This window comes from Ursus americanus, chromosome 21 (genome assembly GCF_024610735.1).
Source record: "Ursus americanus isolate L20-20 chromosome 21, mUrsAme1.1.p, whole genome shotgun sequence".
Classification (NCBI taxonomy): Eukaryota; Metazoa; Chordata; class Mammalia; order Carnivora; family Ursidae; genus Ursus; species Ursus americanus.
This window is the reverse complement of record NC_142147.1, coordinates 26,506,801-26,522,951: the sequence shown is the minus strand read 5'-3', so window position 1 is coordinate 26,522,951 and position 16,151 is coordinate 26,506,801. Positions and strand designations below refer to the sequence as shown.

Below are 16,151 nucleotides of genomic sequence, written 5' to 3'. Positions count from 1 at the left end.
TTTTTTAAGTCAGAAAGGAGGTGTTAGCAGTAGCTCACTGTTTTGTTACTTCCTTAAGTGTCTTAATATATAAAAGTGTTCCAAGGGTGAAGGCTTCATTCCCTAATTGAATTTAGAACCGTAACAAGTCTCTTGGATCTTAGGAAGGTGAGAACTTTCCACATTAGAAACTATGTTAAACTATGTACACTTGCCTATTTTAATTACTAACATGAGTTCTGCATTTTCCGAAGGTTAAACTTCATGAAAATCTTTACAGTTTCACTAATTTGAATTGTAGTTTTTTCTGTCCTGATCAAATCTATATATGCTAGGGCTCTAAATCCTCATCTGGGTTTCCTATTTTTTTTATATAGAATAGAAAGATATTTGTGTTGGTAGTTCTTAGGGGAGAATAATAGCCTCTCTGAAATGACCCATTTATCAACTATGGACAGAAATATTGCAGTTCTTTCTGGAACTGGACCTCCCTAATTTAAAAGACACTTTCATTGTATACTTCAAAAGGCCACTGAGAAAGAAGCAGCAAATAATATTAATCTGGCTAGCTTATGAGCATAAATTCAGGCCCAGCGTCCTGGCAGTAAGATCAAGAAATGAAGAAATTGGGACTAGGTGCTTGAAAAAGGGACACCTTTCTGAATGTAATAGCCACTCAAGTTGTATGCATAGATAGCACCATAAAATGGAAGGGCAAAGGATCTACACTGTCCCTTTCCAGTGTGCAGTGGTACAGAAGGGGCTGCTTTTGTAAGCAATTCTCGCCTTGTTAAGTGTAGTAAACAAAACAGAATCCTGGAGGGAAACCAGGATGGGGGTTTTCACCTCCTCGTGATGAGAGATTCCCATTAGGAGGCCAACAACAGTCACTGCTGAGCTGAAGAAAGTTTGGTAGTCAGAGACACTCCATCCAAACAGCAGGTTAAACTGAAAAGGAGAAAGACTATTCAATTAGGGTGGAGAGCAGTAGGGCTGATTTCAGTTCTTTTCCTCCTGGCTTGATAAGGAGACCAATACAGGACCAAAGGGGATGGAAATCAAAGAAATGCCTAAGTGGCCATGCAAATCACTATGCCTTAAAAAAATTCCTTTGTAATTACAAAGCATTTTCATATCAGTTTATTTGGCCTTCACATCACCCTGTGGGCTAAATTTTAGGAGACAGATGCCTGCATTTAAGTCATACTGCTGGTTAAGTATGGAACTACAACTAAAAACCAGCTTTCTTATTCCACTGGTTTCTTCCAAAACCCACTGCCAGCTTGAACTGATGGTTTTCCGTATAGTGCTTTCTTGGGAAGCAATGTGATTCCAAGGCCACAGCATTTGGGAAAAGACAGACCCTGGGAATGAGGGCTTACAGTGATGGCATAGCCTGTGAGCAGGATCAGGATGACCAGCAAGAAGCCCACCACCTCATCCCAGGCTTCGCTGAGTGATCTACCGATGACCTGCAGCCTGGGGTTACGGTGCAGCAGGTTCCACAGCTGAACGGTGGCCAACAGAACCAGGAAGCCCATGAGGTGAAGGACTGCTGAGTTTACTTTTATTGCCTCATAGAAGCTGATGAACCTGTACCAAGGAAGGCTGACAGTTACTCAGCTGAAGTAAATGCCACCCATTTCTCCAGGGCCTCCCCTGCTCAAGTGCAGCCGCTCTGTGAGTCCTGTTGCATTAAATACTTGATGCAAGAACTCTCCAGTGTGGCCTTGGGTACTTGGGGATGTGAGAGCATTGGCAAAAGGCCATGTATTTGGTTGGGAGATCTGAAGAAACCCTGAACTACAACCCGTAGTGGATTACTCAGAATTCATCCTGCAAATCAAGGTCATCCTCGTCCACTGTTCTGGATTGAGTTAAATCCCTCCTCTCAAAAGGAGAGGACTTAGCCTAATGGGACATGCTATTATGCTAGTCTGTTTTCTGTAGCGCTCTAATCCTATATTCTCTCAGGGTAATTGATCTAACAGGTGTAACAGTGCTCAAAGTAGAAAGATGATTGATAGCCAGCCCTGGCTGGCTCAGTTGGTTAAAGTGTCTGCCTGCCTGCGGCTCAGGTCATGATCCCAGGGTCCTGGGATGGAGTCTTGCATCAGGGTCCTTGCTCAACAGGGAGCCTGCTTCTCCCTCTGCCACTCCCCGCTTGTGCTTGCACTCTCTTGACAAAAGATTGATAACCTGGAAGTGAGGAGTGTTATGTGAGAAACATTCATAATCTTGTGTTGCAGCAACTAAGTTACTTGGAAAGATTCCCATAGACAGAGCAAGTTGGCACTTGATCACAACTGTTTTACTGTCTAAGACCTAGGTCCCTGCATAAATGGCCCTCTGTAGGGATGACCTGGGATATTTTCTCATTACACAGATCAGCAGTCCAGACTACTGGCTACTGAGAAAGTTAAGTACCACATGGCAATACTTGGTTTAGGAAATCGATGCTCTTCCCCACCGGAAAGACCAGAGAAATTACCCAAAGGGGAAGCAGAATGTCTCAAGTATGAATAAGCTAATGGATGGACATCCCTACCCAGAAAGCGACCCCCTTTGGTTTTAAAATAAGTACTGGGTTGTGGTTTTATTTAAAGGATGATCATTTGTCATGCCTCAGGCTTTATTCTTTGGCCAGGGTGCGAAATATGACTACTTCCAGATCCTTGCTATATGCAATTTAAATGCATTACCCTTGACAAGCACATACTCATCGTATTATGAATGCAAGAGCTTTTCAATGTGATTAGCAGTGTCAACGGTTTCTTGTTGTTTTCTCAGCTGTGGACATTAGTCTGAGTTCTGTGTTTAACTCCTGTATTACACAAATACAGGACTGATAGAGCAGTGGAGGAGGAGGGGGAGTTTGAAAGAATACTTGTGTGTCATCAGGAAACTTTAGACATTGAACAGGAACAGCCTGTGCTCCTTAGGCTCCTTACCTGCCCCGGTCATAGTGATATCGTGCCATGTTTTTCTTATGCAGGGAAGTAAGCTTCACGTCAAGACCCAGGAGGACAAAGCTAATGAGGATTGTGCTCGTGTCCAGGATGTTTCTTTTCCTAGTGAAGAACCTCCATCTCTGCTGTTTCAGCCGATGACCCTAAACACAGACATCACAGTCACTGCTGCTGGCCTTAAAGATTAGCCAGGTCTTTCCCTGACGAAATACTTTAACACCGGCAAAACACTAAGCTGGGCACTTGCCAAATCTAACTTGGACACAATGGGTTATGGTCTTGGTTCTGCTCTGTAGTCACTCAGAGCTGCTTACAGAAAAGCTGGCTTTCTCCAATACAACTTGTAATTGGATACACTCATTATTTCATTCTTCTTGTTTAATTTTAAAAAGGTTTTCAAATTAGTTATCGAGCCTGAAAATAAGATGTGTTGTCTTAGGATAGATTCTGTTTTGGTGCCATTACCTGTACTTTTGAGTACATGCTCTGTTCGTATTTTCAATTCTTGCTGTTACCTTCATAGGGATAATACAACTGTACAAAAAAACAATATTCTTTTTACAGACTTAATTCCTTAACTCTTGAAAACTGGAAGAGCTACTTGGTAGAAAGCTAGTCAGCCTGTAGCTGAATTCAGGCTCTGGAAAGGATCAAAGTCATAGCCGTAATTCTTGTAATAGCTCATTGTGGAGCTCCCCTGATAACAACGGAAACCTAGAGAATTTCTTACATCTGACACTTGCAATTCACCTGTACAAAGGCATAGTAACACACTAGTAGGTAATAGATGACTTGTGAGATGACAGACCAGGCAAAGTCCTTCTTTGATGCCTGAAGGGAAGTTAAAGTGTCCAGCCTCAGTGAGGGGAAGAAGCCACCTGAGAACAACAAAGAACACCTACAGTCAAGAGTCTTCAAAGCTTGTGCCCTCTTCCTTTCAAACTCTGTGTTTGAAATCAGTGCAACTGTCCCTGGATTTTTTTTTTTTTTAAGATTTCTCTCAACAGAGAACGCGTATGGGGGAAAGGGCAGAGGGTGAGGGAGAGAATCCCAGGCAGACTCTGCTGACCTTGGAGCCTGATGTGGGGCTCAACCTCACAACTTTCAGATCATGACCTGAGCCAAAACCAAGAGCCGGACACTTAACCGACTGAGCCACCCAGGTGCCCCGCCGGAATATCTATTTAAATGTTCCTGAATCTCTATACTTCATTTGGAATTTCCTCTAGAGCCGTCATGGATATTAACTGAGATCACACATGCATAACTACTGGAGAAATGCATTGTTTGTCAGTAGAGGGGAAGGATGTGCTCGTGATCCCACCTCGAGAGCACTGTGACTTCACAGCTGTTAACAGGTGTTGCCCTTGCTGAGCAAGAACAGGCGCAGAGATGCACCGACTAGTTGTACTCTTGCCGTATAAGGTTTGGTAGAGAACTGATGACTGCAATGTAAAGTGTGGAGAGAGTGGAATTTAAAGCTATCGAAAATACATTTTCAGAAATTAGTATGATGAAAGTGCTTTGAGCCATTTCAAATTTACTTTCTTTCTACGTGTAAAGCACTAAAACCCCATGAATACTAATAGTATCCTGGGAATACTCAGACATTTATAAAAGGATGGACTAAGAAGCCTCAGATTCCACCTAGAAGGACAGTGAGATTGTTGTTTATAAAATCATGAAAGGTCTTGTGAATATAAACTTTCATAAAACCCCAAAATATTAGCATTAAGATGTGCCCCTGGTAGTAGAAAGTACATTTAAGAATAAAAGGAATTGTACGTCACATTGTTAGCTCTTAAGATTGGGACTTTTCCCATGTTAACTTCAGCCATATGTATGACTATTTTTTTTGGTAGTTACTAACAAAAAACCCTATGAAGACCCTCTGGAAGCCTTCATGCTTCATTTAGAAAAGTGTAGAAGTCTACCCTATAAAACTCCTGATCAGAAGTAACACCTGGTGGTAAATGGAAGGATACTAGTGGGCAAATTCTGGGGAAGAGAAGAAAGAGAAAGTAAGTTTGATTAGGGCACACTTCCTGTTAAGTGTAGGGGAACTGAATATACAAGCTTCCCCCTAATCTCATAAAATGCCACTATAATGACAGTGACAGGATAAAAAAACAACCCAAAGAAAAGAGGAGGGTAGATGACAGCAACCAACCATTGGAAGCTGGAAAACAGAAGAATGATAGCAGATTCAAGAAAGTTGAAACCAAAGTCAGCTGTGTAGAAAACCCAGAAGCAAGCCCAGAAAGACTGGAAAATTGCCAGCATTAGGTACTTCTGAATGTAAGGTCAGATGAAACTGAAAACAGAAGAACTGATTGCAAGTCTGAACATACCTGGACTGCCTGCCTCACCATTCACAACTAGGTATTTGGTACCCATCCTGCCTTCCACCACACTAAAACTAAAGGTTTATTTCCTATTGTTGAACTAGAAAGAATCTGAAGTCAGGGGCACCAGGTCTATTTGCAAGTAATGGTCTGGGAAAGAATTAAGAGAAAGTTTTTTATTTTTATTTTGAGGGAGGAGAGCGAGAGAGAGACAGAGTGTGTGCATGAGCAGGGGAGGGGCAGAGGGAGAGAGAGAATCCTAAGCAGGCTTCAAGCTCAGCGCAGAGCCCAACCTGGGGCTTTATCTTAGACCCTGAGATCATGACCTGAGCTGAAATCAAGACTCAGACACTTAAATCACTGAGCCACCCAGGCGCCCCTAAGAGAAAGTTTTTATACTGCATGGTGAGATGCCTCCCAGTCCCTTTTTTCAACAGGCTCTGAGAGGAGGAGTTTGGAGGGTCCCTCTATGTGAAAACTGCCCCCAAAAACATTGATCGTAGTTGAGAAGCTCTTTCCATGAACAAAGAGGTGCTAACTAGCATTTTTTTGCTTTTTACTGTCTGTCTTCAGTATGAAAAAACAGCCATATATTTGAACCTCTTACCCCCGAAAAGCGGAGACCAAAACAAATAAAAAAAAAGTTCAGGGGCATTAGAGAAAGAGCAGGAAAAACACAACAAAGCCTGTAACATCCTCAGAGAGTTAAGGATACCGTGTCCATAAAAGAACAAGATACTGTGAAAAAAAAAATATTGTGAGGACAAACAGAATTCTTGAAAATTAAATTACCAAGATGAATACTTCAACTTCCAAAACACTTACTAAATTAATCTCCCAGAAACTAGAATAAAAAGATGGAAAAGCAAAAACAAGAAAATCAAAGGATCAGTCCAGGCATCCTAATGTCAAAACGCCAGGAATACCAGAAAATGAGAACAGAGAAAATGGAGAAGAAATTAATAGAAATCTGTCAGAAAATTTCTCAGAACCTAAGGACACATTTCCAGGTTAAAGGACTCACCATAAAGAGAAAGAAAATTCTAAAACCTTCTGGGAGGTGGGGGCATCATACTTCTCAATAACAACATGAGAAGCTACACTTTTCAAAATTCTGTAAAAACAACTGTATCCAGAATACTTAGCCATCAAGTGTGATGGCAGAATAAGAACATTTTTGGACCTGGAAGGCTTCAAAAAATTATGCACCCTTGTAGTAATATCCTGGAGGATATGCTCCAGCAAAATGAGAAAGTAAACCCAGAGAGGAAAACATGGGATCCAGAAGAAAGAAGATCCAACAGAGGGGAGAGGTCAAGATAATCGCCAGGATGATACTGTAGGGAGAATCCAGGATAAGTGCTGTACAGCAGACCAGAGAATAACCAAGCTGAATTGTACCAAAAGGATGGAGGGCCCCAGAGAGGGCCTTTTATCTTTTAAAAGTAAAATAATAGGTTGCTTGATGCTTTTTGAACAGAATGAGATTTTTACTTCTAAGAGGAGTTTGGAGATGAATCAATGATAGATCCATGCAAAACCAAGCAAATGAAAAAAAAAGAGGTAATTATAAACTCTAAGGAAAACGTAGAAGAAATTGTAATATATTACATGGCTCATCTTTGAAAAATCATTTATTTAATCACAATAATGGAAATAAATATTGAACTAACCATAAATTATTACTATATTGGGAGAACGAGGAAAGCAAAAAGTGTGTGTGAGTGGGTTATATGTGGGTATAAGAAAGTTAAATGCTCATCATAGGAAGAAATAGATAATATCTAAAACTGAAAATTCATGGAGTAGGTAATAAGCTTGTTAATTTTTAAATTTCAAAGAACCAGTTAAAAAAGCTGGAGGTAGCCATCTCTGGGGAGGGGGAGAGAGGTGGGGAGGAAGAGAGGACTGCTACTTTTTGCCTTGAACTATTTGACTTTTAAAATTATGTATAATAACTTTAATTAAAATACTGTCTTTTAATAGTATAAAATAAAGAAACTGAGCCTTCTCCTGAGATACCCAGGTCAGAGAGAGGAGAGAAGAGACCTTCCTACCCACGTTGTTGGACTCCAAAATCAGGGTCACTACACAGAACAGGTTCACATTAGCATTGAAGACCACGAATTCCACAAACAGGCTTTTGGTGCAATGGTCAAGCCAGTGGCTCTGTTCAAGATGCTGCAGAACTCTGGGAAAACAGAGAAGGACAGAGTCAGCCACTTTCTCCATTCAACCCTGCAAAGGAAAAAAATGCCCTGGCATTTCCAATATCACATACCAGATGCAAACTACATTTCCAAGTATCGTTTACACATGAAGTATTATTACTAATGCCCAAACTTTCACTAGTGTTAGTTAACACAAATATAAATCTAGAAGACTATAAAGATGAAGGTTTTCATAATAGCATTCACAAGTTAAATGTTCAAGAAAACATACTTGGCAGTTAACACCTAGGGTAGATTTATTTTATGTCAGCTACCTCTACTACTCCACTACTTCTACTTCTAAATGTTAAATGCTACTATTTATTTATTTTTAGGATTTTATTTATTTGAGAGAGAGAGATGGGTAGTGGGGAGGGGCTGAGGGAGAGGGAGAGGGAGAAGGAGACTTCCCACTGAGCAGGGACCCGCATGCGGGACTTGATCCCAGGACCCTGGGATCATAAGCTGAACCGAAGGCAGACGCTTAACCGACTGAGCCACCCAGTCACTGCTGAATGCTACTCTTTATTAATAGCTATTCCGGGGGCGCCTGGGTGGCTCAGTCATTGGGCATCTGCCTTTGGCTCAGGGCGTGATCCTGGATCCCTGGGATCGAGCCCCGCATCGGGCTCCTCCGATGGGAGCCTGCTTCTTCCTCTCCCACTCCCCCTGCTTGTGTTCCCTCTCTCGCTGGCTGTCTCTCTATTAAATAAATAAAATCTTTAAAAAAAATAGCTATTTTTGAGAGGTGTGAGGGGTGGAAATGTTATTTGGTTGGCATCATTGTTTTTGAGTGAACTCTAGCTGTAAATTCAAACGAAGAGATAATTCAAGCCTTTTCATATATAATGATAAAGATTCTTATCACATACACATACAAAAACAATCTAACGCCTCTGGCAATTTGTGAATTTTGGATTGCTTATGGTTCATGGAAGGCAATGCTTCCTCTTAAATTTGAAGATTACAGTTTGCCTAAACTAGAGGTACCTGGATTGAAATTGGTAGGTGTTTTCCCAATGAGAAAAACAAATGAGTTTTAGCAAATTGCCACACCAAAACATACCTGTAGTTTGAGGTGGAACAAGGAATTTTTAAACTAAAAGATACACTTCCTTAAAAGTCTGAGAAGTGTATACAAGTGTCACAACAGAGTAGGATTATGGTAGCTGTAACTGTCCTAGGAATGGACATGTCCTGGCTCTCTTGTCTAGAGCTCAGGCTTGCTCACCTCATTGCGGTACCAGAGCTTCTTCCAAGTTGCACAACGTACCCTCCTCCAGAGTAAGTGGCAAATTCCCCTTGGATGGGATAGCCACCCAGTATCTCTTGATTCTGATAATGCCAAATGCTGTCTGATTTTGTGATGTTTGTATCAGGGGGGCCCCAGTGTACTCCATAGTTCTCTGTATCCTCCTGATCTTGGGAAGATGGCTTCACTTGTTCTTGGGGAGACACTCCAGTTGGAAGGAGCATGGCACTGGGAATGCGAATCTGACGAAGCAGAACGTTGCCCAAAAGAAAGGAGTTCCCATCAGCAATAAACCCTAACAAAAAGAACAAGAAACCATTTTTATAAATGCTTCATTAAGTTAGTAACAGAAAATGCACGTTTTCACCACTATTTTAAAAAACATATTTGGAATTTCTAGCTAATGCAACCAGGTAACAAAAAGAAATAAGAGGCATAAAAATAAGGAAGTGAAATGATCAGAATCTGTAAATGATACACAGATGATCTAGATAAATAATGAGAATCAACTGAAAGGCATCAGCAAGACAGTGAAAGAGGATGTGCCCTGCATGTATCTCCTCTCAGCATCAATACTTTGGCAGCCATCCACAGATGAAAGTGCCTTTGTGGGGGCCTTGGGATCCAAAGGTAGGGAGCTGTGAAAGCCCAGTGGCGTCCAACACTGACAAAGGCCATTCTGAGAAGGCAGCTCCATGCCCAGATGGCTGACTCACCAATTGTGGTCCTGACAATAGACCCAGAAGTAGTTCTGTCCCACAGTGGGCTTGGCTACAGTACCTTTTGGTCTTGGTCCTGCCACCAGCACCATATACCGAGGGACCCAGGAGTCACTTCTGCCTGTGTCTCAGATAACAGGCCTGCAGACCTTAGTTCAGAGTCCCTCTCAGCTACAGTCCAAAAGTCCCTGGAGGCAAGCTCACCAAACTCAGTCTGTCTGTAGATCTTGAAATGGCCCTTAACTGGACTCCACCCCCTCTTGGCTATGTACGTGAGCTGTCCTGCTAGTCCACAGACCTGCTGGGAGACACACCTGTCAGTGCTCCTGGAGATAAGCCTACCAGCCTTGTCTGACTTCAGATCCCAAAACTTCTAACTTGGCTCCAGGCCATTCCAGCCATGGTCAGGGAGCAGTCCTGGGGGGAGGGGGACACTCATCCATCCCTGAAGAACCAGGGCTGTAGACACTGGTCCTGGCTGTGGATCCTGAAGAGCCTGGGGACTCAGTTCCAGTCCCTCTCATCCACAGTCCAGGGCCCATCCTGCCTGCCCAGGGACCCACCCAGTGACCCAGCAGGAGCCCTCCCAGAAATCCGGTGGGAGCCACACTCATTCTTGCAGTAGGCCTGCTCTACTTCAACCCTTGTCCCAATGCCAGCCCCACTGAACAAGGTTCTGCAGTCAGTCCTGTCCACCCAGAGACCAGACCAGATCCACACATATCTGAGCCCCTGGTAACAGGCCTACAAACTGCAGACCCCATTATGGACATAACAATAGCCACATGACCTGCCTCCATCCCAGATCAACTTAGATTCTGGAGATAATCTCATCAGCCTGAGCAACTGATAGAAGAAAGGCCTTTACTTGCCAAAACCAGTCTATAAAGACTGGAAAAGTTGTTTGATCCTTCAAATGCACAAACACCATGCAAGACTATATGGATCACAAACAGTCAGACAAACATGACACAATCAAAGGAAACTAATCAAGTTCCACTAAATGACCCCTAAAATATGGAGATCTGGGAACTGCCTCAGAATTCAAAATCATCTTCTTAAAGAAACTCAGTGAAATGCATGAGAACACAAATAAATGAAATCAGGGAAATAATAGAGGAATAAAACAGTAATTTTAAATAAATAGAAACCATAAAAAAGAACTAAACAGAAATTCCGGAGCTGAGTAATTCAATGATAGAACTGAAAAATTCAATATAAAGCTCCAACAGTAGACTTGATCATGCAGAGGAAAGAATCAGTGAACCTGAGGATAGGTCATTTGAAATTAGCCAGTTCAAGGAACAAAAAGAAAAATGAATAAAAGTGAAGAAAGCCTATGTGTATTCTGGACACTGTCAAAGCACAAATATACATATCACGGGAGCCCCAGAGGAGGAGAAAGAGGCAGAAAGCTATTTAAAGAAACAATAGTTGAAAACTTCCCAAATTTTGGTAAAGATATAAACATCTAGGTACATGAAGCTCAAAGGACCCCAAGTCAGATCAACCCAAAGAAGATTACTCTGAGATACATTATTGTTTATCACATTTTAAAAGTCAAAGACAGAATTATGAGAATAGTAGGGGGAAAAAAAGTAACTTTACACACACACAGAAACCCCCACAGGCTATCTGATTTCTCAGCAGAAATCTTGCAGGCCAGAGGGAGTAGAATGATATACTCAAAGTGCTGAAAGAAAAAAACCTGCCAACCCAAACCACTATACCCAACAAAACTGTCCTTCAGAAGGGAAGGAGAGATAAAAATATTCCCAGACAAACAAAAGATTAGGGAGTTCATCACCACCAGATCTGTCTTACAAGAGATGCTAGAGGGGATTCTTTTAGCTCAAAGGAAAGGAATGCTATGTAACAACATAAAAGTATAAAACTGGTAATGATGCATAGTCTAATTCAGAATTTGGTAATACTGTAATGGTGTGTAAATAACTTTTATCTTTTTTTTTTTTAAGATTTTATTTATTTGACAGAGAGAGAGAAACAGCCAGTGAGAGAGGGAACACAAGCAGGAGTGGGAGAGGAAGAAGCAGGCTCATAGCGGAGGAGCCTGATGTGGGGCTCGATTCCGTAACGCCGGGATCACGCCCTGAGCTGAAGGCAGGCGCTTAACCGCTGTGCCACCCAGGAGCCCCAATAACTTTTATCTTTAGTATAAAAGTTAAAGACAATAGTATTAAAAATAACTACCACTACAGTAATATGTTAATGGATGACAACAACAAAAAAAGGCAGTGTGACATCAATTGCATAAAGCACAGAGAAAGGAGAAGTGTAGAGTTTTTTTTTTTGTAATGTACAGGCAGCACAATCTTGTCTATTTTTATTTTTTTTAAGTAATCTCTACATCCAATGTGGGGCTTGAACTCACAACCCTGAGATAAACAGTTACATGCTCTACCAACTGAGCCAGTCAGGCCCCTCAAAGTGTAGAGTTTTTGTATGTGATTAAAGCTAAGTTGTTTTCAGCTTAAAACAGACTGTTATAATTTAGGATGTTTTATGTAAGCCTTGTGATAACACTGAAGCAAAATTTAAAATAGATGCAAAAAGATGAAGAGAAGGAAATTAAAGCATACCACTACAAAAAAATAAATCACAAAGATAGCAAGAGCAGAAAAGAGGAAGAAAGGAACTGCAAAACAATAAAGTGGCAATAAGTTCTTATCAATAATTAAATGTCAACAGATTAAATTCTTTAATCAAAAGACAGTGACTGAAGAGAAAAGTCCAAGATCCAATAATATACTGCCTGTAAGAGACTCTACACATACAGGCTGAAACTGAAGGTACGGAAAAAAAATTTCCATGCAAATGGCAACCAAAGAGAACAGAAGTAGCTCTAACTTATAACAGATAAAATAGAATTTCAGTTAAACTCAGTCACAACAGACAAAGAAGGTCATGCGTGATAAAGTGATACAGGGCTCACTTCATAAAGAGGACAAAACAATTGTAAATATATATGTGCCCAACATTGGAACACCTAAATATGTAAAGTAAATGTTACCTGATTGAAGAAATAAAGAGCAATAAAATAACACTAGGGGGCTTCAAAACCCCACTTTCAACAATGGGTAGATCATCTAGGCAGAAAATCAATAAGGAAATGGCAGACTTGTTAACACCATGGGCCAGGTGGACCTAAAAGATGCATACAGAACACTCCATTCAACCAGAATACACATTCTTTTCACGCGCACCGGAACATTCTCCAGGATAGATCCTATTTTGGGCCACATAGCAAGTCTTGACAAACTTAAGGAGACTGAAAGCATATATGTCAAGTATCTTTTCTCACCACAATGGTATAAAATTAGAAATCAATAACAGGAGGCAAATTGGAAAATTCACAACCACATGGAAATTAAACAACACACTTCTGAACAAACAGTGGGTCAAATTAGAAAATTAAAAAGTACCTTCAGACCAACAAAAATGGAAGTAAAATGTCAAACCAAACTATGGGATGCAACAAATGCAGTTCTAAAGAGGGAACTTTATAGCAATAAACACCTATTCTATGAAAAAAGAAAGATCTCAAATAAACAAGCTAACTTTGGTCTTCAAGGATCTAGTAAAAGAAGAACAAACTGGGGCGCCTGGGTGGCACAACGGTTAAGCGTCTGCCTTCGGCTCAGGGCGTGATCCTGGCGTTATGGGATCGAGCCCCACATCAGGCTCCTCCGCTATGAGCCTGCTTCTTCCTCTCCCACTCCCCCTGCTTGTGTTCCCTCTCTCGCTGGCTGTCTCTATCTCTGTTGAATAAATAAATAAAATCTTTAAAAAAAAAAAAAAAAAGAAGAACAAACTAAGCCCAAAGTTAGCAGAGGGAAAGAAATAATATAGAGGAGAAATTAATGAAATAAAGACTAGATAAGTAGAAAATACAAAAATTAAATTTTTTGAAAGATAAAACTGACACACCTTTAGACTAAACCAAGAAAAAGAGGATTCAAATAAAATTATTAAAGAGGAGACATTAACACTGGTATCACAAAAACAAAGGATTATGAGAGACTACAATGAACCATTGTACACCAAAAAACTGGACAACTTAGAAGAAATGGATAAACTCCTAGAAACACACAACTTATTAAGCCTAAATAATGACAAAATAGAAAATCTGAACAGACTAATAACAAGTAAGGAGACGGTCAAAAACCTCCCAATGAAGACAACACGGGGACCAGAGAGCTTCATGGGTAAATTCTACTGAACATTTAAAGAAGAATTAACATCAAAATTATAAAGGAGGAAACTGTTCAAAATTCATTTTATGAGGCCAACATTACCCTCATACCAAAACCTACAAGAAAAGAAAAATCACAGGCCAATATCCCTGATGAACACAAATGCAAAACTCCTCAACAAAATGTGAACACACGAAGTTCAAAAGTACATTTAAAAAGATCACACACTGCAACCCAGTGGGATTTATCCCTGGGTCGCAAGGATGATTCAACATACACAGTTCAAAGAACATGATACACCACAGTAGCTGAATGAAGGATTAAATCACATGATCGTCTCATGCAGAAAGAACGTCTGACAAAACTCAACATCCTTTCATGACAAAAAACTGTCAACAAATTAGGCATAGAAGGAATGTTCCTTAACATAATAAAGACTATGTATGTCAAGCTCACATCTAATCGTGAGAACTTTAAAATCTTTTCCTCTAAGGTCAGGAATAAGATAAGGTATCTACTCTCGCTATTTCTGTTCAACATACTATTGGAAGTCCTAGCCAAAGAAATTAGGTAAGGGAAAGAAATAAAAAGAATCCGAATCAGAAAGGAGGAACTAAATTGTCAAGTACAGTTAACATGATCTTATATACAGAAACCCCTATAGACTCCACCAAAACAAAAACAAAGACAAACCCATGAAAACCAATAAATGAGCTTAGTAAAGTTGCAGGATATAAAATCAGTACACAAAAATCAGTTGCATTTTGTTAACACTGACAATGAACGACCTAATAAAGAAAATAAGAAAACAATCTCATTTACAAGAGCATCAAAAAGAACAAAATACTTAGGAGTAAATTTAACTGAGAAAGTGAAAGATCTGTACAATGAAAACTAAGACACTGATGAAAGACATGAAGACACGAACAAAGATAGCCTGTGTTTATGGGTTGAAAGAATATTGTTAAAATGTCCATATCACCCAAAATGATCTACAAATTCAGTGCAATCCCCATCAAAATTCAATGGCATTTTTTTCCACAGATATAGAAGAACAATCCTAAAGTTTGTATGAACGTCACCCAATACGCCAAATAGCTGAAGTAATCTTGAGAAAGAAAACTGTGTGCTGCAGGCATCACACTTCCTAATGTCAAACTATACTTTGAAAGCCACAGTAATCAAAACTGTATGGTAATTGGCATAAAAACAGACACACAGAATGCTGGAACTAAATAGAGAGCCCAGAATTAACTCATGCATATACGGCCAACTAATCTATGAGAAGTGTGCCAAGTATTCACAACAGGGAAAGACAGTCTCTTCAACAAATGGTGCTGGAAAAGCTGGATGCCTGTACGCAAAAGAATGAAACTGGACCGTTTCCTTATGTCACATACAACAATCAACTCCAGATGGATTACCAACTTAACTCTAAGACCGGAAACAGTAAAACTCCTAGAAGAAAACAGAGGCAAAGCGCCTTGACACTGGTCTTGGCAGTTCTTGGGACAGGACATCAAAAGCAAAATTAAACAAGTGAAACTACAACAAATTAAAACATTCTGCACATCTAATTAAAAAGGCGAACTATGAAATGGGAGAAAATATTCGCAAATTATGCATCTAATAAGGGGTCAATATCTAAAATACATACGAAACTCACACAACTAAATACCTCACAACCAAACCCAAATAACTGATTTCACAATGGGCAAAGGACCTCAATATACATATTTTTTTAAAGAATAATGTAATGGCTAACAATGCAAAAATCACTAATCATCAGGGAAATGCAAATCAAAAGCACAATGAGATATCACTTCACACCATACTCTGCGATCAGGACCTGAGCCGAAGGCAGACGCTTAACCAACTGAGCCACCCAGGCGCCCCTCGGTCGACAGGCACTGAGTGCACACATACCACACCTGCCTTAGGTGCCAGGAGCAGAGTGGAGGAAAGAGCATCCTTGTCCTTGTCCTTCGTTGTCCATCCTTGTCCACAGACAGCACACATTTGAGGAGGAAAAAGAGACGGGCAATAACCAAACAATATCCAGGTCATGATAGCGCTATGAACAAAAATTAGGTCGGATGAGGGATAGAGGGTGGTGGGGAGGGAACAGTGCTATCCATCTATAAGGAAGGATTAGAGAAAGCTTCTCTGAGGAGTGGCTTGTGACAGAGACCACGACCAAGTTCGGAGCACCTGATGCAGATGTCTATAGGGCATCAGCACGTTCCAAGGCCCGGAGGGGAGAACATGCTCGGCGGCGTGTAGGAAGGCACAAAAGCCTGCATGGCTGAAGGGGAGAGGAGGAAGGTCTGGGGGTAGGAGCAAAGGTACCGGACGTAGCGAGGGGCTGGGCTGGGCAGTCCCCTGTAAGCTCTGGAAAGGATTTGAGATTTTAAGTATGCTAGGAATCTAGTGGAGGCTTTCAACAGGGGAAGAATACAGATT

General features: G+C 40.8%; 1 protein-coding gene across 6 annotated transcripts in view; it reads right to left on the bottom strand.

Annotated features, from left to right (window-relative positions):
• The window catches only part of PKD1L3 (polycystin 1 like 3, transient receptor potential channel interacting), a 60,586-nt gene that overhangs the window by 1,448 nt on the left and 42,987 nt on the right, over positions 1-16,151 (bottom strand). For 4 of the 6 annotated variants that reach the window (XM_087870563.1, XM_087870562.1, XM_045810223.2 and 1 more), the window contains 6 exons: positions 8,735-9,050; positions 7,351-7,484; positions 3,699-3,826; positions 2,931-3,091; positions 1,362-1,572; positions 826-927 (listed from right to left, as the gene is read on the bottom strand). In XM_087870563.1, coding sequence (XP_087726689.1) covers positions 826-927; positions 1,362-1,572; positions 2,931-3,091; positions 3,699-3,826; positions 7,351-7,484; positions 8,735-9,050 — 1,052 coding nt within the window. Of the gene's footprint in view, positions 1-825; positions 928-1,361; positions 1,573-2,930; positions 3,092-3,698; positions 3,827-7,350; positions 7,485-8,734; positions 9,051-16,151 lie in introns of those variants that run through there. The other 2 variants (XM_087870565.1, XM_087870566.1) reach the window with 2 other exon arrangements.